Consider the following 22,454-nt stretch of genomic DNA (forward strand, 5'->3'; position numbering starts at 1 on the left):
CTTTTTATGCATTCTATCCAACCCTCACAAATTCCATCCCCGCTTGCCCACTGACCCCCCTAAACACTGCTGAATTCCAAAACAAACTGCATCATTAGGAAACAATTTATTGAACATTTGCCACCAGACATACAGTATCACTTAAATACAGAGACAGCTTCAACCTGGAGCCATTTCATTCCCTTCATCTTGAAACATCAGGGACAGACTCCTTTTACAAACCCTCCTCTCCCCTCAGTCATGCTCTCTGTAGCTACACACACAGACAGTGTGGGAATGTTACTTTGTGAATCCCAAATCGATCCCTCCCTAGTCCGTCCCTACCCCCTCGTCCAGGAGTCTATTTGGGATTCAGCAACTCTGTGCTTGAATTCTTTTGGTTTTCTGTCTTCTAATAGAGAGTAGAATAGGGGTACATCTCAATAATCTAACAAGATTCTCTCCTCACACCGCTCCCTTCCTCTGCACTCATCTGTAATGACTGGACAGGTGAAAGGTCATACCCAGTAGGGTTAGAACATCATATTGCTTTCTCGTAAGAGAGGGAGACACTTGAGATGCACAGTAGATAGTGAAAGCAGTTTCCGTTCTGAAAGCATGATTAAGAAGCTATAGTAGATGCAGGAGGAAGTTGCCCCTAAACACTGACACAGGGTCAGATACAGTGAGCTCCAAAAGTATTGGAACAGTGAATTTTTGCTGTTGTTATTTTTGGCTCTGTACTTCAGCACTTTGGATTTGAAATTATACAACGATTACGAGGTTAAAGTGCAGACTGTCATAGAATACACTACTACATTGATGTGGATGCTACCATGATTATGGAAAATCCTGAATGCATCGTGAATAATGATGAGTGAGAAAGTTAGATGCACAAATAATAATCATACACAAAGCGGATTTTTACATCTTTAGGAAAACAGCCCGAATGTTGGAAACAAATATCATTATGTTGTCACATGTATTTTCTAAGATAGAGCACAGAATATTTTACATACAGCAAGTATTCATAGGAACAAAGAGTTGAGCCTGCCTCATGTTTTCATTCTTGCCATGGAAAAAAATATTTTCATACTGGTATCGTCACAGCCCGATCAACAAGACTGTCGCTAAACGTTAAATGCTGATTCAAACAATTAAACAGTAGCTAGGGATAACTAAAAAAGCTATCACATATGCTGAAGTTCTTCAGCTAGATTTGCGCCATTTAAACATTCACTAACGTTAGCTAACAGTTTAAAAGCTGACGTATTTCACTGCTAACATCAGTCTTGTTGAACGCACCTCAAGGGTATAAATTAAAACTGTCTGATAAAAACAAGCCTCTATTTCACATTTAAATCTGGCAAAAAGGTGCTCTCCGATCGTACGCCATTTTTTATGTTGCTTCGTTGGAAGATTGGATGGCCTCTCCAAGGCAACCCTACACACATGTTCAGACAAAGACACAAACACAGGAGACATAGATTACAAATCACTGGCCACTTTTAGAAATGGATCACTAGCCACTTTAATAATGTTCCGTATCTAGAATTACTCTTCTCATATGTATAAACCGCACCACTTCAAGGAAATGAAACACGAGACACTTTAATAAAGGTCTCCGTATCTTGCATTACTCATCTCATATGTGTGAACTGTACTCTATACTATTTTATGGTATCTTAAGTCACTTTAATTGTGTGTAAATATTGCATCACCCATCTCATATGTATATACTGTACTCTATACTATGCCACTGTATCTTAGTCCAATACCGTTCTGAGACATACTCAGCAAAAAAAGAAACATCCCTTTTTCAGGACCCTGTCTTTCAAAGATAATTTGTAAAATTCCAAATAACCACAGATCTCCATTGTAAAGTGTTTAAACACTGTTTCCCGTGCTTGTTCAATGAACCATAAACAATTAATGAACATGCACCTGAGGAACGGTCGTTAAGACACTAACAGCTTACAGACGGTTAGAAATTAAGGTCACAGTTATGAAAACTTAGGACACTAAAGAGGCCTTTCGACTGACTCTGAAAATCACCAAAAGAAAAATGCCCAGGGTCCCTGCTCATCTGTGTGAATGTGCCTTAGGCATGCTGCAAGGAGGCATGAGGACTGCAGATGTGGCCAGGGCAATAAATTGCAATGTCCGTACTGTGAGACACCTAAGACAGCGCTACAGACGGACAGCTGATCGTCTTCGTAGTGGCAGACCCCGTGTAACAACACCTGCACAGGTTAGGGTGCTCAGGTGTTCAGTGCTCAGACTGTCCGCAATAGGCTGAGAGAGGCTGGACTGAGCGCTTGTAGGCCTGTTGTAAGGCAGGTCCTCACCAGACATCACCGGCAACAACGTCGCCTATGGGCACAAAACCCCACCGTCGCTGAACCAGACAGGACTGACAAAATGTGCTCTTCACTGACGAGTTGTGGTTTTGTCTTACCCAGGGGTGATTGTCAGATTCGCATTTATCGTCGAAGGAATGAGCGTTACACCGAGGCCTGTACTCTGGAGCGGGATCGATTTGGAGGTGGAGGGTCCGTCATTGTCTGGGGCGGTGTGTCACAGCATCATCAGACTGAGCTTGTTGTCATTGCAGGCAATCTCAACGCTATGCGTTACAAGGAAGACATCCTCCTCCCTCATGTGGTACCCTTCCTGCAGGCTCATCCTGACATGACCCTCCAGCATGACGATGCCACCAGCCATACTGCTCATTCTGTGCGTGATTTCCTGCAAGACTGAATGTCAGTGTTCTGCCATGGCCAGCGAAGAGTCCGGATCTCAATCCCATTGAGCACGTCTCAGACCTGTTGGATCGGAAGGTGAGGACTAGGGCCATTCCTCCCAGAAATGTCTGGGAACTTGCAGGTGCCTTGGTGGAAGAGTGGGGTAACATCTCACAGCAAGAACTGGTAAATTTGGTGCAGTCCATGAGGAGGAGATACACTACAATACTTAATGCAGCTGATGGCCACACCAGATACTGACTGTTACTTTTCATTTTGACCCCCCCTTTGGTCAGGGACACATTATTCCATTTCTGTTAGTCACATGTCTGTGGAACTTGTTCAGTTTATGTATGTTGTTGAATCTTATATTCAAATATTTACACATTTTAAGTTTGCTGAAAATAAACACAGTTGACAGTGAGAGGACGTTTCTTTTTTTGCTGAGTTTATGTATATACCAGCTGCTTAATGCAGCTACTTTAAAACGATGGAAGCCCTCAATGGCAATGTTCATGCAACAACAGGTTATATTCAACTAGAACTCTCTATGTCTCACACACACAAACCCCTATTGTACCTATATGACGGTCTTGAAGGTCTGCAGAATGAGGTTGGTTTGGTGGATCAGTCTGTTCGCACTGATGAACACGTTGATCGCCCTGGAAACAAGGATGGTTCATTTATATTGTTATTTAACGACTGCAAATAAAACAAAAACGCAATGTCAGCAAAACAGTTGTTCAAAATAGCCCTGACATTTCAAACCTGATTAAATCATTGGTTTCTCATGGTCATCATAAAATAAACAGTAAGAACATTCCCACTACTAATATTATTAGAATTAATGTACACTGAACAAAATATAAACGCAACATGTAACAATTTCAAAGATTTTACTGAGTTCCAGTTCATATAAGGCAGTGGTCACCAACCGGTCAGTGGCGCAATTGGCGGTGCACTTGATTCAGAAGCCCTGCGCACCGGCAGATCTGTGGCTAAATCGAGTGTGCCTACAACTTCCAGCAAAGTTTGATACTAGCTACATGAGATTTCATCACTTTTAAAAACCATGAGCAGAGAGAGACTGTCAAAGAATACAGCAGAGCTGCTGTTTATATGAGTGAGTTCATGTTAAAGTTTTTATTCAGCACTATTACAAAACATAAAACGTACTCTGTACTACCACTCGCGCTGCAGCTGCAATTAATTAGTAGCCAAGTGTATCGATAGCCCTGCGTTTTTGTTGTTATAAGCAGCTTGTCATGTCTATTTTAATATATCTCGATATATTTCACTTTCTCTGGTCATAGGAACAACATGAATTTGTGCATGAGGCCGATGAGCTCGACTCGTTTTGCCATCAGGTGGAAGACGGTGTACCCTACCTCAGTCTCACTTGAGGCAAGGAAGGAGAGAGCAGGGACCGTGAGAGGTGGACCCTCTGCTGCTCTCTCCCTCTCTCCGCTGAGACTAATGCCGTGTTCAAAACAACTGGGAACTCAGAAATCTTCAGGGGCAGAAGAACAGATTTTTACCTTCTCTGCTCGGGGATTCGATCTTGCAACCTTTGGTTACTAGTCCAACGCTCCAACCACTAGGCTACCTGCCATCACGAGTATGCAACCCATGGAAGAACTGGGACATTTTGCCAGGAATTGTGTACAGATCCTTGTGACATAGGGCCGTGCATCATCATGCTGAAATATGGGGTGATGGTGCGGATGATTGGCAAGACAATGGGCCAGGATCTCGCCACGGTATCTCTGTGCATTCAAATTGCAATCGATAAAATGCAATTGTGTTCATTGTCTGTAGCTAATGCCTGCCCATATCATAACCCCACCGCCACCATGGGGCACTCTGTTCACAAAGTTGACGTCAGCAAACCGGTCGCCCACACAACGCCATACATGCTCTCTCCCATCTGCCCGGTACAGTTGAAACCAGGATTCATCCGTGAAGAGCACACTTCTCCAGCGTGCCAGTGGCTATTGAAGGTGAGAATTTGCCCACTGAAGACGGTTACGATGCCAAACTGCAGTCAGATCAAGACCCTGGTCGAGGACGGCGAGCATGCAGATGAGCTTCCCCGAGACGGTTTCAGTTTGTGCAGAAATTCTTCGGTTTTGCAAACCCACCGTTTCACCAGCTGTCCAGGTGGCTGGTCTCAGGCGTATCCGCAGGTGAAGAAGCTGGATGAGGTCTTGGGTTGGCATGGTTACATGTAGTCTGCGGTTGGACATACTGCCAAATTCCCTGGCAAGAGCTCTGGGGAGAATTTCTGCAGTCAGCATGCCAATTGCACACTCCCTCAAAACATGACATCTGTGACAGATGTGTTGTGTGACAAAACTGCACATTTTAGAGTGGCCTTTTATTGTCCCCAGCACAAGGTGCACCTGTGTAATGATCATGGTGTTTAATCAGCTTCTTGATATGCCACACCTGTCAGGTGGATGGAATATCTTGGCAAAGAAGAAATGCTCACTAACAAGGATGTAAACACATTTGTGCACAACATTTGAAAGAAATAAGCTTTTTGTGCATATGGAACATTTCTGGGATCTTTTATTTAAGCTCATGAAACATGGGACCAACACTTTACATGTTGCGTTTATATTTTTGTTCAGTGTATTTTTGCTGTGGGTTTACTAAGTGCTGTTTTGTGAAGGAAAAAAATCCCCCAATCACAACTCACTGCTGTCGATGAACATAGATCTATCTATTCAGTGTCCTTATGAATCTACTCCACACAACTCACTTTCCATCTTTGAAGTATGTTTTGAGGGTGTCGCTGAAGCTTTTGGAGTATTTGACAAACTCCTTCTTCTGGTGCTCAAGAGCCTGGACACACAGAGAAGAGACAGACAGATGTGAACATCGCCTTCACAATGATATCAGCTCTCCTTGCAGCCATTGATCACATTAAAGATAAGGAAGAAACACAGAGTGTACAAAACATTAGGAACACCTTCCTAATCTTGAGTTGCAACTCCTTTTGCCCTCAGAACAGCCTCAATTTGTCAGGGCATGGACTCTACAAGGATGTCAAAAGCGTTCCACAGGGATGCTGGCCCATGTTGACTCCAATGCTTCCCACAGTTGTGTCAAGTTGACTGGATGTCCTTTGGGTGGTGGACCATTCGTGATACACACAGGAACCTATTGAGCGTGAAAAACCCAGCAGTGTTGCAGTTCTTGACACATTCAAACCTGTGCACATACACAATCCAAGTCCTTCTTTAACCGGTCTCCTCACATTCATCTACACTGATTGAAGTCCATTTAACAAGTGACATCAATAAGGGATCATAGCTTTTCACCTTGATTCACCTGTGACATAGACTGACCAGGTGATATATAGTATGTCATGGAAAGAGCTGTTTTGTCCACTCAGTGTATATTCCACATCTCTGTGTGTCTTACCCTACGGTTCTGGTAGTGGTATTTCTTAAAGACGTTATTGACTGTATCCAGGAGCTCCTTTATAGCACTGGCGATGTCTCTATGGAAAAGAACAACCAACACCAATCAAGAAGCAGGATGTCAAGGACATGCTAATGAAGGTGTGTGTGTTAGTGTATACTAGGGATGCAACGGTATACTGTATGTTGTCGAACCGTTCGGTACGCCCCCTACGGTTCAATGCGCACACGTGAAACGCGGAATTATGATATGCCTGTCATTTTCCAAAACGTGCTTATTGCGCTGCAGACTACACGCATGTTGTAAATTCAGATCCACAGAATTAGACTCGCAGCTTGTGAACAGGCAAGGCAGACAACTGCTTGGGGCTCCAGGCCGTTAGGGGGCTCCTGAGGGCTGGCAAACTTCACTCCACAGCAATGTCTCAAAATGTGGCAACCGCAGTGACAGCAAAACCTCCCCCTTAAACAACCAATAGACAATTAGCAATGACATCTCAGTACGAAACCTCCCTAAAGGGGCCTCATGAAGAGAGTGGAAACTAAAAAAACTAATATTCTCTCAGATCCAATGTGACAATGGCGAGTGCTAGAGACAGAGAGAAGCAAATTTGAAGAGGCACCACCGTCTTTAAAATCCACTGGGTGGGAACATTTTGGATTCAGCATTCTCCCCAGACCTGACTGCCCTTAACCAACACAAAAACATCCTATGGCGTTCTGCATTAGCATTGAACAGCCCCCGTGATATGCAGCTGTTCAGGGAAGCTAGAAACCATTACACACAGGCAGTTAGAAAAGCAAAGGCTACCTTTTTCAAGCAGAAATTTGCTTCCTGCAACACTAACTCAAAAAAGTTCTGGGACACTGTAAAGTCCATGGAGAATAAGAACACCTCCTCCCAGCTGCCCACTGCACTGAAGATAGGAACGCCTGTCACCACTGATAAATCCACCATAATTGAGAATTTCAATAAGCATTTTTCTACGGCTGGCCATGCTTTCCACCTGGCTACTCCTACCCCGGTCAACAGCACTGCACCCCCCACAGCAACTCGCCCAAGCCTTCCCCATTTCTCCTTCTCCCAAATCCGTTCAGCTGAAGTTCTGAAAGAGCTGCAAAATCTGGACCCCTACAAATCAGCCGGGCTAGACAATCTGGACCCTTTCTTTCTAAACAATTATCTGCAGAAATTGTTGCCACCCCTATTTACTAGCCTGTTCAACCTCTCGTGTCATCTGAGATTCCCAAAGATTGGAAAGCAGCTGCGGTCATCCCCCTCTTCAAAGGGGGGGGGACACGCTTGACCCAAACTGCTACAGACCTATATCTATCCTAACATGGCTTTCTAAGGTCTTCGAAAGCCAAGTCAACAAACAGATTACCGACCATTTCGAATCTCACCATACCTTCTCTGCTATGCAATCTGGTTTCAGAGCTGGTCATGGGTGCACCTCAGCCACGCTCAAGGTCCTAAACGATATCTTAACCGCCATCGATAAGAAACATTACTGTGCAGCCGTATTCATTGATCTGGCCAAGGCTTTCGACTCTGTCAATCACCACATCCTCATCGGCAGACTCGACAGCCTTGGTTTCTCAAATGATTGCCTCGCCTGGTTCACCAACTACTTCTCTGATAGAGTTCAGTGTGTCAAATCGGAGGGTCTGTTGTCCGGACCTCTGGCAGTCTCTATGGGGGTGCCACAGGGTTCAATTCTTGGACCGACTCTCTTCTCTGTATACATCAATGAGGTCGCTCTTGCTGCTGGTGAGTCTCTGATCCACCTCTACGCAGACGACACCATTCTGTATACTTCTGGCCCTTCTTTGGACACTGTGTTAACAACCCTCCAGGCAAGCTTCAATGCCATACAACTCTCCTTCCGTGGCCTCCAATTGCTCTTAAATACAAGTAAAACTAAATGCTTGCTCTTCAACCGATCGCTACCTGCACCTGCCCGCCTGTCCAACATTACTACTCTGGACGGCTCTGACTTAGAATACGTGGACAACTACAAATACTTAGGTGTCTGGTTAGACTGTAAACTCTCCTTCCAGACCCATATCAAACATCTCAAATCCAAAGTTAAATCTAGAATTGGCTTCCTATTTCGCAACAAAGCATCCTTCACTCATGCTGCCAAACATACCCTTGTAAAACTGACTATCCTACCAATCCTTGACTTTGGTGATGTCATTTACAAAATAGCCTGCAATACCCTACTCAACAAATTGGATGCAGTCTATCACAGTGCAATCCGTTTTGTCACCAAAGCCCCATATACTACCCACCATTGCGACCTGTACGCTCTCATTGGCTGGACCTCGCTTCATACTCGTCGCCAAACCCACTGGCTCCATGTCATCTACAAGACCCTGCTAGGTAAAGTCCCTCCTTATCTCAGCTCGCTGGTCACCATAGCATCTCCCACCTGTAACACACGATCCAGCAGGTATATCTCTCTAGTCACCCCCAAAACCAATTCTTTCTTTGGCCGCCTCTCCTTCCAGTTCTCTGCTGCCAATGACTGGAACGAACTACAAAAATCTCTGAAACTGGAAACACTTATCTCCCTCACTAGCTTTAAGCACCAGTTGTCAGAGCAGCTCACAGATTACTGCACCTGTACATATCCCACCTATAATTTAGCCTAAACAACTACCTCTTTCCCTACTGTATTTAATTTATTTATTTATTTTGCTCCTTTGCACCCCATTATTTTTATTTCTACTTTGCACATTCTTCCATTGCAAATCTACCATTCCAGTGTTTTACTTGCTATATTGTATTTACTTTGCCACCATGGCCTTTTTTTGCCTTTACCTCCCTTATCTCACCTCATTTGCTCACATCGTATATAGACTTGTTTATACTGTATTATTGACTGTATGTTTGTTTTACTCCATGTGTAACTCTGTGTCGTTGTATGTGTCGAACTGCTTTGCTTTATCTTGGCCAGGTCGCAACTGTAAATGAGAACTTGTTCTCAACTTGCCTACCTGGTTAAATAAAGGTGAAATAAATCAATTCAATACGATGAAGAGGGTAAGAAGACCGTAAACAAAAAAAGTAGAGTCTGCAAGCATTGTTTTGCCACACTACTCGAGTGGAAACACTTCTAACATGATGTGTCATTTACGTGGCCCTCACCCGGCCGTATCCCTTGCAGGTGGAGCTGGAGCAAGGAGAGTCCACTCGTTAGCGAAAAACACAATCTCTTGCTGCTGCCTTCCAACAACGATTTGCGATAAATCCAGAAAAACATTAAGATATAACGAAAGCCGTGGGAGTATTCATAGCCAAAGATTGTATTGCCTATGCAAGTATGTACCTTGTTAATTTAAAATAAAGAAGGCAAATCACCTACAGGTTGTCAAAGCTAAGAAGCACTTTTAATTTTAATGTTTTTCTCCCCTTGATTTCAAGTAAACAGAAACCAGGCCTAGTCAGACATGCTGCCATTTTTCTGAACAGAAAGTTTGATTTGTCTATTGACAAAATAAAGAGTTCACTGTTTAAAAGGGTGATGTGTTTTTATTTTTTTCTGGAAAAATAAAGATACCGAAACCGTACCGTTACCCACAAAGCGTGATACATACCGAACCGTGGGCCCACTGTACCGTTGCATCCCTAGTGTATACTGTGTGCGTGTACTCACTTAATTGTCTGTAGGAAGCGTACCCTGTCGTTGATCTCGTCAGGTATCTTACTGAGGATGTGTTTCAGAGCTCTGGATTTCTCATTTAGGTCCTGGAACTCCTGCTCTGGCCTGTCCACTAAGAACTCTACACACACACACGGAATAGGAGTATATTTTAATAAACAACTATAAACATACTGAAGCCCTTGTAAGCAGATGCTTAGTGCTGGTACTTTTCTACACACACACACCTTCCACGTCATCTGCAGCCATGCGCAGCAGAGACTCTGTGTAGTTTATCTGAACGTTTTTCTTCTCCAGAATTTTCATTATGATGTCCTGAGTTAGGCCTGGGTTCTCCCTCTCCGCCTAGCAACACAAACACACGCACATACAAAAACACACAATTACATCTGCTGAGTATTCAAGCTGCCCATCCTTGATTTAGACTACTGACATGCAACCAGAGCCCAAGGGTTACGTAAGGGCAAAGGTCATACATTTATGGGGTAAGGGGTCCTGTGTTGGTGTGTCTTACCTTGATAAAGGCTGCTCTCAGAGTCTGGGCAGCTGACAAGTTTATCCTCTCCAGCTGCCAAACCAACACACACATTGTTAGGGGCTGACAAGAACACACACTCATCCAGGGTTCGACATACAGGGCTGCCTGCTGGTCCGGGGAGGTTTTGGAAGCTCTCCAGGCCAGTCAATCATCCAAACCAGTGAAAAAAAATTGTAAGATTGTTATTTTCAATCAAGGCTATATAATTGATGAAAAAACAGGAATTCCTGAAGCTGCTAGTTCGTTATGTAGATTATTTATCTCACACGGGCCGCACACATAGCCTCGTTTGAGCGGAATCATCTGTCGGGCAGCAAGAGCGCGCAGCTCTCAACTGTCCTGATTCTTTTGGAAAATGTTTTGTCTGTTGCAAATGACACCGTTTATTCCAAACGCTCTTCAATGTAAAAGCTGCTGGGTTCTTAAACGGAAGTCGTACCATAGTCCCATGTACCAACACCACAGTCGCTTCCAAGCTCAAGACCCTGGGACTATACAGCTGCCTCTACAATTGGATCCTGGAATTCCTGAAGGGCCACCCCCAAGTGGTAGCAACAACACATCCGGCACGCTGATCATCAACACGGGGGCCCCTCACCTGTGCTCCCTGTTCACCCAAGACTGCGTGGCCGTGCATGACTCCAACACCATTATCAAGTTTGCTGACAACAACGGTTGTACGACTGATCACCGACAACGATGACGCAGCCTATAGGGAGGAGGCAAAGAGACCTGACAGTGTGGTGCCAGGACAACAACCTCGCCCTCAACATCAGCAAGACAAAGGAGCTGACCATGGACTACAGGAAACGGAGGGGAGAGTACGCCCCCATCCACAGAGGGGGATATAGTGGAGCAGGTCGAGAGCTTCATGTTCCTCAGTGTCCACATCACTAAGGAATCTTGACAGCCTGCAACACCACTTGGTACGGCAACTGCAAGGCACCTGACCTACACAGGGTGGTGATTACGGCCCAGTAGATCACTGGGGCCAAGCTTCCTGCCATCCAGGACCTCTATACCAGGCGGTGTCAGAGGAAGGCCCTAAAAATTGTCAAAGACTCCAGCCACCCTAGTCATAGACTGTTCTCTCTGCTACAGCACAGCAAGCAGTAGTGGAGTACCAAGTCCGGGTCCAAAAGGCTTCTTAACAGCTTCTACCCCCAAGCCATAAGACTCCTGAACAGCTAATCAAAGGGCTACCCAGACCCCTCTTTTACACTTCTGCTACTCTCCGTTTATAATCCATGCATGGTCAAGTTAACTCTACCTACATGTACATATTACCTCAATTACCTCGACTAACCGGTGCCCCCGCACATTGACTCTGTACCGGTACCCCCTGTATATAGCCTCGCTTGTTATTTTACTGCTGCTGTTTAATTATTTGTTACTTTATTTTCTATTTTTCACTTGACACTTATTGAGTTATTTTTTTGAAACTCTTGTATTCGGCGCATGTGACAAATAAAATATCATTTTGATTTGACAATGATTCTCTACCCTATACTTGCTTGTTTTGTCACAAACTTAAAATTAGGTGAACTATTCGAATTTTTAGCAACCAGGAAATGGCAGAGCGATTTCTGCATTGTGCATCTTTAACTCTGCACTGTTGGAAAAGAAAGAACCTTGTAAGTAAGAATTTCACTTTTAGTCAGTGGTGTAAAGTACTTAAGTAAAAACACTTTAAAGCACTACTTAAGTAGTTTTTTGGGGTATCTGTCCTTTACTTTTTAAATTTTTGATAACTTTTACTTCACTATATTGCTAAAGAAAATTATGTACCTTTTACTCCTTACATTTTCCCTGACACCCAAAAGTACTCGTTACATTTTGATAGGAAAATGGTCCAATTATCAAGAAAACATCCCTGGTGCCTCTGATCTGGCGGACTCACTAAACACAAATGCTTCATTTGTAAATGAATATCTAAGTCCTGGAGTGTGCCCCTGGCTATCCGTTAAAAGAAAAATTAAACAAGAAAACGTGCCGTCTGCTTTGCATAATAAGGAATTTGAAAATATTTCAACTTTTGATACATAAGTATATTTTAGCAATTCTGTTTACTTTTAATACTTAAGTATATTTAAAAACAAATACTTTTAGACTTTAACTCAAGTAGTATTATGGGTTACTTTCACTTGAGTCATTTTCTATTAAGGTATCTTTACTTTTCCTGAAGTATGACATTTGAGTACTTTTTCCACCACTGCTTTTAGTCTACACCTGTTGTTTACCAAGCATCTGACAAATACAATTTGATTTGTAGTTCATTTCAATTGTATGGTTTCCACGCATTGCCATTCCAATCTGAAGTTTGCAAAGTGTTTGGCACAAGCCTGCTACATTAGGTTAAGCACAAGTTGCAGATCTATATATGATAAATTCTTCCATGCTCTAAAGTGGAGTGAAGTCCACCGGGTTCCATATTTCAACTTCTTCCAGCCACTCGTTTCTTTTGTTTTTTATATAAAGAGACAAAACTGAACTACAACTTCTGTGTAAGTACAAAATGGAAATAAACAACATTTGGAGTAAACGGTTTCTGTTGTGAAAACGTTTTCCGACTAGCACGTGAAAACGGCATAAGAATTGTTGTGGACTAAGAACATCCCAGATTTTTTGTTTTTCTATAAGAAAGTGTGATATAGAGAGTGAAAACCTGAAAACACAGGAAAACTCAGAAACCCGGATAAACAAAACCTGGAAAACGGAATTCAGTGTAAGATAAAACAGATTTTAAAGGGCCCTAGAACTGACTGTTCAAAATCACTAACAAGAATACCCTTTTTGAGATTGTTTTTTGAGATGAAAAATAAAACTTACACAATCAATGTAAATATTATATTGTCAAGTTAAAATGTTATTATTTATGTATGGAGAGTAGGTTATAGGCTAGCTTGCTCAGCTCGCAAATTAAAGATCAAATCCCCTGATATTTAAATGATGCACGCATCATCCACTATCCTTTGAGATCTTGGCCCTGGCCAGTATGTTTTTCATTTGGACCAATAGCTTTCAGTTCACACTGGCCCGGTGTGCCACTGGAAAATGTACCTGAATCTATATTAGACAAAACATTCACACACATTACCTCATTAAAAACGGGGTACATGACAGCATATAGCGTCATGGAGACCATGGAGTTTGTCTCGGTTTCAATCCTCATCTCTTCCATGGTCATCCTCCAAGGAGGTGTAGAGATAGGCAGCAACACGCTCTCACACACAGAGAAGTTCCAAGAGTCCCCAGAGTGACAAGAGCCTAGAGAGAGAGAGTTGTTACCTGTTGCCACAAGGGCAACCATTGAAGAACAAACACAGTTGTAAATACAACCCATATTTATGTTTATTTATTTTCCCTTTTGTACTGTACATAGCTATAATATGACATTTTAAATGTCTCTATTCCTTCAAAACTTGTGAGTAATGTTTACTGTTCATTTGATTGTTCATTTCACGTTTGCCAAAGCAAGTGAAATGGATGTAAACATATGGTTTCCCATGCCAATAAAGCCATTTGAATAAAATATAGAGAACTTCGTCTATGTTGTCATGTAGACAGACCTAAGGCGTTATTAACTTCCTCTTCTACTGTGACATGATTAGCTACCATGTAAACATGTTCGGTTCCTAAGAAGTTAGCTAGCTAACTTAGCTGTCACACATGATTGCTAAATGTAGTTATCAAAGTTTGGTAACTAGCTAGCTAGTTGGCAGATTATGTCCATTTAGGCGGACCATTTACTGTGAAAATCACCTAGCCATTTAGCTAACGTTAACTAGCTAACTACATTAACGTTACCTAGCAGTATCATGCTACTGTAGCTAACACGTTAGTGACGCTTGAGCAACTCGCAAATGTGTGGCATATGCACTGTCATTCAGTAGAGATGCGTCTAACGGTTAAATGGTGGTTATCTTAACTAACCACAGATAGTTACCTTTATTTTCGCCGTTCTAATAGCCAGAATATCTGGTTAGCTGCGCTGTTATCATCAACGTCTCCTTCAGCGACACAAAGAAATACTTCCGGGTCACGGAATTTTGGAAACGCTCTAAATAAAAGTCCCCCACAATAACCTCAATTATTCACGATACATTAAAAATAATTGTCTAAACATGGACAATGATTCACATTTGTTCATATTTAAGTGACATTTGCATTAAATGTTCCAAAGTCGAATAAATGCCCGCAAAGAAAATCACTGTATGTGAAATACACAATAGCTCTAGAGCAAAAACTATTCAAGGTGCCGCAGTAAAAGTACTGTAGGGAATATTCAGTGGGGTCTGTAGAATGTATAAATGGTGTCATTTCATGGAGCACTGAATTATACGGAGTATTGCTGGCCTTTTACTCTTTTTTGTGTGTGCTCCGAGTGGCGCAGCGGTCTAATGCACTGCATCTCAGCGCTAAAGGCGTCACTACAGACATCCTGGTTCACATGTGTTCATATTTAAGTGACATTTGCATTAAAATGTTCCAAAGTCGAATAAATGCCCGCAATGACAATAGCTCTAGAGCAATGACAGGCTGTATCACATCCGGCTGTGATTGAGAGTCCCATAGGGCGGCGCACAATTGGCCTAGCGTCCTCTGGGTTTGGCCGGTGTAGGCTGTCATTGTAAATAACTATTTGTTCTTAGCTGACTTGCCTAGTTAAATAAAGGTTACACTCCACTCATTCCACTGGCCCCTGTATGTGGATTACATATTGGTTTACAGAGCAAAAACTATTCTCGGTGCAGCAGTAAAAGGGTTGCTCAGAAGGATCTGTAGAATGTATATATGGTGCAATTTCATTGGCCATGGACTTATATGGAGTGTTGCTGGCCTTTTACTGTGGTCAAACAGCTTAAAATGGGATGCCTGGACACTATATAGCACAGTAGCACTATACAAATATAGCACAGTATGGGCAAAAACGATCAATTGCTTGTCAATAAAACCAGTGTCTAGTCTACTCACCACAGTCCTTAGAATACAAAACAGATGAGTCTTTACAAAAAGCTAGTGCATAGAAAGTGTTACTGGACTTTTATGTGGTCAAACAACTTACAGGCAAAACGATTCATTATGCCGATGTAAAAGTGGGGTGGGGAGTACTCAGTAGGGTCTGTAGAATCTACACTATATATTAAAAAGTATGTGGAACTCCCTTCAAATTAGTGAATTCCACTATTTCAGTCACAGCCATTTCTAACAGGTGTATAAAATTGAGCACACAGCCATGCAATCTCCATAGACTACATTGGCAGTAGAATGGCCTTACTGAAGAGCTCAGTGGCTTTTAATGTGATACCATCATAGGAAGCCACCTTTCCAACAAGTCAGTTTGTCAATTTTCAGCCTTGCTAGAACTGCCCCAGTCAACTGTAAGTGCTGTTATTGTGAAGTGGAAACGTCTAGGAGCAACAACAGTTCAGCAGTGAAGTGGTAGGCCACACAAGCTCACAGAACAGAACCGCCGAGTGCTGAAGCACGTAGCACGTAAACATTGTTGGTCCTCGGTTGCAAAACTTGCCTCTGGAAGCAACATCAGCACAAGAACTGTTTGTCGAGAGCTTCATGAAATGGGTTTCCATGGCCGAGCAGCCGCACACAAGCCTAAAATCACCATGCGCAATGCTAAGCGTCAGTTGGAGTGGTGTAAAGCGCGCTACCATTGGACTCTGGAACAGTGGAAATGCATTATCTGGAGTGATGAATCACGTTTCACCATCTGGCAGTCCGACAGACGAATCTGGGTTTGGCGGATGCCAGAAGAACGCTACCTGCCGAATGCATAGTGCCAACTGTAAAGTTTGGTGGAGGAGGAATAATGGTCTAGGGCTGTTTTTTTATGGTTTGGACTAGGCACTTTGATCCAGTGAAGGGACATCTTAACACTACAGCATACAATGACATTCTAGACGATTCTGTGCTTCCAACTTTGTGGCAACAGTTTGAGGGAAGCCCTTTCCTGTTTCAACATGACAATACCACCGTGCACAAAGCGAGGTCCATACAGAAATGGTTTGTCGAGATCGGTGTGGAAAAACTTGACTGGCCTGCACAAAGCCCTGACTTTAACCACATCGAACACCTTTGGGATGAATTAGAACGCTGACTGCGAGCCAGTCCTAATCGCCCAACATCAGTGCCCGACCTCACAAATGCACAAAGTCCCCGCAGCAATGTTCCAACATCTAGTGGAAAGCCTTCCCAGAAGAGTGGAGGCTGTTATGGCAGCACCAACTCCATTTTAATGCCCATGATTTTGGAATGAGATGTTTGACCAGCAGGTGTCCACATAATTTTGGTCATGTAGTGTATCTACTGTATGGTGTCATTTCATAGGGATCTGAATAATACAGATTGTTGCTAGCCTTCCACTGTGGTCAAACTGCTTAGACTGGAACCAATGAACACTATATGGTATGAACAAACCAATCAGATCGCACAACGTAAAGACTTGTGCCCAATGAGAGGCTGTGAGAGGCTGCTCTGTGTGTGTGTGTGTGTGTGTGTGTGTGTGTGTGTGTGTGTGTGTGTGTGTGTGTGTGTGTGTGTGTGTGTGTGTGTGTGTGTGTGTGTCACTGTGTGTGTTGGTGTTTGTTGCTTGGTTGCTCCTCTGTTGTTGCATGGGTATGTGTCTTAAATTATTGTAATTGAACTATTCTGGAAGCCAGTCTGTTTCTGCTGATTTACTTTCTCTTTTCTCTCTCATCCAGTCCTCTTTGTCCTGGACAGAAGATACTATCTTTTTCCCAGCTGCTCTCTCTCCCTATGCTGAGCCACTTGAAAAAGACCATGGGCCGTGGTTTCAATAGCCTACTCTGGTTGCATACTAATAAACGTTAGGCTATTTTTGTATTTTCTCCCAACTTCTGCCCTTTAACTAATGACCTTTAACTAATGTCGACTTTGACTACACTATGCTATTTTTCCTGTCTGCCCTCAGGCACAGATCTAGGAACAGATAACCTTATGAGTATCATTTTAATTACAGATGCAAAGGTCTACACCAGGGTTTTATTTGGCCCCCCAAGTTCTGAGCAAAAAAATAATATATATATATTTTTTAAATGTTCATTGTTGGATATTTAAAACTGTAAAAACCCCAGAAAATCAAGTTCAAATTATTTTAATTTGGGAAACTGTTCCCAAGTACGTCCACGAATAATAGAGAGGCACGTGATCTAATATTATATCTGTTTGGGCTTCTTGAGGTAAATTCCAATTATTTGTAATTATGTTCAGGCCCCTGACCATCCGCTCAGCCCACGGCTGAATCTAGTTGATGATCTCTACACCACGCAGTCTAGCTGATTGTCACGCCCTGGCCATAGAGAGGCTTTTATTCTCTATTTTGGTTAGGCCAGGGTGTGACTAGGGTGGGCATTCTAGTTTCTTTGTTTCTATGTTTTCTATTTCTTTGTGTTTGGCCGGGTGTGGTTATCAATCAGAGGCAGCTGTCTATCGTTGTCTCTGATTGAGAACCATACTTAGGTAGCCCTTTTTTCCCACCTGTCTTTGTGAAGTTAACTTTGTTTGATGGCACATAACCTTAAGCTTCACGGTTTGTTTTGGTATTGTTGGCAGCATCTACTATTAAAAGTATGTTCACTCACAACGCTGCACCTTGGTCTTCTTCTTCTTCTTCTTCTTTTAACGGCCGTGACACTGATGAGCTCTACACCATGCAATCTAGTTGATGCTCTACACCACGCAACCCTGCATACAGCTAGTTCAGACCTGTTTTTTTTTGTCCAATCGCACTTGTTGTCAGGACAAGAACTATGAGTCCATTAAACCATATAACCTGATTACAAAATTATCTGGTTCCATTTTAGCCCATATAAAACTGTTTTTTTGCATCTGATTTATTACTATGTAAATACACTACAACTAGGGAAGGGAAAGAGGATAACTAGTCAGTTGTACAACTGAATGCATTCAACCGAAATGTGTCTTCCGCATTTAACCCAATCCCTCTGCTGCAGGGGGCTGCCTTAATCAACATCCACGGCACAGTTGTGGGGGTTAACTGCCTTGCTCAAGGCCAGGACAGACCATTTTTTCAGTTACTATACCAACACTCCAACCGCAAGCCTACCTGCTACTTCCAGAGGTAGTGGTCGAGGTTAGGCTGTAGCTCAGTGGGCTAACATAAAGCCCCCCCCCCCCTTGAAGCAGGACAATGTGAACAGAATTGTCTCATTGAGCCAACACTCCTACTGTCACACCCTGACCTTAGAGCCATTTTAGAGAAACAAATATTTGGTTAGGCCGGGTTGTGATTTGGGTGGGCATTCTAGTTTTTCTATTTCTTTGTTGGCCGGGTATGGTTCCCAGTCAGAGGCAGATGTCTATCGTTGTCTCTGATTGGGGATCATACTTAGGCAGCCTTTTCCCCCCCTTTAGTTTGTGGGATCTTGTTTGTGTGTGGTTGCTTTCTGCACTGCATGTAGCGGTACGGTCTGTTTTTTTTTGTGTGTATTTTTCGGTGTCATTTAATAACAGTAAAATGTACGCCTACCATGCTGCACCTTGGTCCAATCCATCTTTAAACGATTGTGACACCTACAGTATAAATGGTAATAGTTTTTGAAACAGCTGAAATGCACAGACATGTTCCTAATATTTCAGACTTGATTTATTGAATTTGTAGTAAGTGTGAAGAGGCTCTATGTTAGCCCACTGAGCTACAGCCTAGACATTTATAGGGAGGTTACTCATCATATGAGTGTGGTTAGCGAAGGTGAGTGAAGGACAGAGCGTGTGGTCAGACCACATGTTGTCAGGGTGCGGTTGAGAGGCAGTAGGGAGGTGACTGGTTTGTCTAGTTTGCACACAGGATGGACTGTGGTGGACGTGGACCTCAGTTGTGTGTGTGTGTGTGTGTGTAGGTTGGTTGGAATTATGTTGAATATAATAAACTACACTGAACAAAAATATAAAAGCTACATGCAACAATTTAAAAGATCTTACTGAGTTACAGTTCAAAAAAGGAAATCAGTCAATTGAAATGAATTATTTAGGCGCTAATCTATGGATTTCACATTTCTGGGAATACAGATATGCATCCGTTGGTCACAGATACCTTAAGATAAAAGGTAGGGGCGTGGATCAGAAAACCAGTCAGCATATGGTGTGACCACCATTTACATAATGCAGCACGACATCTCCTTCGCATAGAGTTGATCAGGCTGTTGATTGTGGCCTGTGGAATGATGTCCAGCTCCACTTCAATGGCTGTGCGAAGTTGCTGAATATTGTCAGGAACTGGAACATGCTGTCGTACACATACATCCAGAGCATCTCAAAATGCTCAATGGGTGACATGTCTTGTGAGTGTGCAGGCCATGGAAGAACTGGGACATTTTCAGCTTCCAGGAATTGTGTACAGATCCTTGCGACATGGGGCCATGCTGAAACATGAGCTGATGGCGGCAGATGAATTGCACAACAATGGGCCTCAGGATCTCGTCAAGGTATCTTGCAATCGTGTTCGTTGTCCATAGCTTATGCCTTGCCACACCATAACCCCACAACCACCATGGGGCACTATGTTCAAAACGTTGACATCAGTAAACCGCCCACCCACACGACGATATACACAATGTCTGCATATCAAACCGTGATTCTTCTGTGAAGAGTCATCTTCTCCACTGTGCCAGTGGCCATCGAAGGTGAGCATTTGCTGAAGTCGGTTACAACGCTGAACTGCAGTCAGGTCAAGACCCTGGTGAGGACGACGAGCATGTAGATGAGCTTCCCTGAGATGGTTTCTGACAGTTTGTGTAGAATAGTTTTGGTTGTGCAAACCCACAGTTTCATCAGCTGTCAGGGTGGCTGGTCTCAGACAATCCTGCAGGCGAAGAAGCAGGATGTGGCGTTGCTGTGGAAGTACTGGGCTGACGTACGGCCAAATTCTCTGGAGGCACCAGTTAAACCAGGTGAGGTCTCCGCATATGTGTGGGACGAAATAACTATCTAAGGCATGTTGGGCAGGGCTGGGGGCTCTACAGTGAAATAAAACAATAATAACTAACCTAAACAGCAGTAGACAAAGCATATTGACATTAGAGAGAGGCATACATAGCATACCACAAGTCTTTAATGTCATAAAATACAAAAATATCTCAAAGTCTATTGGCTAAGTTTAAAAAAAACACACTATAGTGTAATGGAACGCTACACCAGGAGACTGGTCTACAATGTTTCAGTTTCAAGTTTTAATGGCACGTGCACAAGTACAGTGAAATGTCTTTCTTGCAAGCTCTAAACCCAACAAAGCAGTAATCAATAGCAATGTAATACTAAAAATAACATAAGGTAGTACAAAAAAACACAAGAGAAATAGAAATAAGAACACTAGAAAGTAAGTAAGCATACCAGATATACACAGGGTCAGTCAGTTCCAGTACCATATTTGCAATGTGCAGGGATACTGGAGTGATAGTAGTAGATATGTATAGGGGTAAGGTGACAAGGCATCAGGATATACAGGATATACAATATTTGCCCCCTTTCTGATTTTCTCTATTTGTGCATATTTTATTACTGAAAGTTATCAGATCTTCAACCAATACCTAATATTAGATAAATGGAACCTGAGTTTACAAAATAAAATGTATACGTATATTATTTATTTAATTAACAAAGTTGTCTAACACCCAATCCCCCTAACACTCAATAACTGGTTGTGCCACCTTTAGCTGCAATGAGTGAAACCAAATGCTTCCTGTAGTTGTTGATCTGTCTCTGACATCTCTGTGGAGGAATGTTGGCTTCTGATAGGCTAATTGACATAATTTGAGTCAATTGGAGGTGTACCTGTGGATGTATTTCAAGGCCTACCTTCAAACTCAGTGTCGCTTTGCTTGACATCATGGGAAAATTAAAAGAAATCAGCCAAGACCTCAGACAAAAAATTGAAGACCTCCACAAGTCTGGTTCATCCTTGGGAGCAATTTCCAAACGCCTGAAGGTACCACTTTCATCTGTACAAACAATAGTACGCAAGTATAAACACCATGGGACCACACAGCTATCATGTGGCTGAGGAAGGAGATGCGTTCTGTCTCCTAGAGATGAACGTACTTTGGGGCGAAAAGTGCAAATCAATCCCAGAACAACAGCAAAGGACCTTGTGAAGATGCTGGAGGAAACAGGTACAAAAGTATCTATATTCACAGTAAAACGAGTTCTATATCAACATAACCTGAAAGGCCGCTCAGCAAGGAAGAAGCCACTGCTCCAAAACCGCCATAAAAAAGCCGGACCACGGTTTGTAACTGCAGATGGGGACAAAGATCGTACCTTTTGGAGAAATGTCTTCTGATCTGATAAAACAAAAATAGAACTGTTTGGCCATAATGACCATTGTTATGTATGGAGGAAAAGGGGGGGGGCTTGCAAGCCGGAGAACACCATCCCAACCGTGAAGCACAGGGAAGGCAGCATCATGTTGTGGGGGTGCTTTGCTGCAGGTGGGACTGGTGCACTTCACAAAATAGATGGCAAACATGAGGATGGAAAATAATGTGGATATATTGAAGCAACATCTCAAGACATCAGTCAGGAAGTTAAAGCTTGGTCGCAAATGGGTCTTCCAAATGGACAATGACCCCAAGCATACTTCCAAAGTTGTGACAAAATGGCTTAAGGACAACCAGGTCAAGGTATTGGAGTGGCCATCACAAAGCCCTGACCTCAATTCTATAGAACATTTGTGGGCAGAACTGAAAAAGCGTGTGCGGGCAAGGAGGCCTACAAACCTGACTCAGTTACACCAGCTCTGTCAGGAGATATGGGCCAAAATTCACCCAACTTATTGGGGGAAGCTTGTGGAAGGCTATCTGAAACGTTTGACACAAGTTAAAAAATTTAAAGGCAATGCTACCAAATACTAATTGAGTGTATGTAAACTTCCGAACCACTGGGAATGTGATGAAAGAAATAAAAGCTGAAATAAATCATTCTCTCTACAATTTTCTGATATTTCACATTCTTAAAATAAAGCGGTGATCCTAACTGACCTAAAACAAGGAATTTTTTTCGAGGATTAAATGCCAGGAAATGTGAAAACGGAGTTTAAATGTAC

General features: G+C 42.8%; 1 protein-coding gene across 1 annotated transcript; it reads right to left on the reverse strand.

Moving 5' to 3' along the window:
• Positions 1–87: 87 nt before the first annotated feature.
• LOC112266384 (programmed cell death protein 10-B) lies at positions 88–14,433 on the reverse strand. The gene is made up of 9 exons (XM_024443813.2): positions 14,304–14,433; positions 13,455–13,624; positions 10,334–10,387; positions 10,047–10,164; positions 9,814–9,940; positions 6,153–6,231; positions 5,488–5,570; positions 3,304–3,385; positions 88–1,423 (listed from the first exon to the last, which is right to left on the reverse strand). The coding sequence occupies exons 2-8, from the start codon at positions 13,542–13,544 to the stop codon at positions 3,304–3,306; spliced, it is 633 nt and encodes a 210-aa protein (XP_024299581.1). The 5' UTR covers positions 13,545–13,624; positions 14,304–14,433; the 3' UTR covers positions 88–1,423.
• Positions 14,434–22,454: the final 8,021 nt, after the last annotated feature.

This window comes from Oncorhynchus tshawytscha, linkage group LG14 (genome assembly GCF_018296145.1).
Source record: "Oncorhynchus tshawytscha isolate Ot180627B linkage group LG14, Otsh_v2.0, whole genome shotgun sequence".
Classification (NCBI taxonomy): Eukaryota; Metazoa; Chordata; class Actinopteri; order Salmoniformes; family Salmonidae; genus Oncorhynchus; species Oncorhynchus tshawytscha.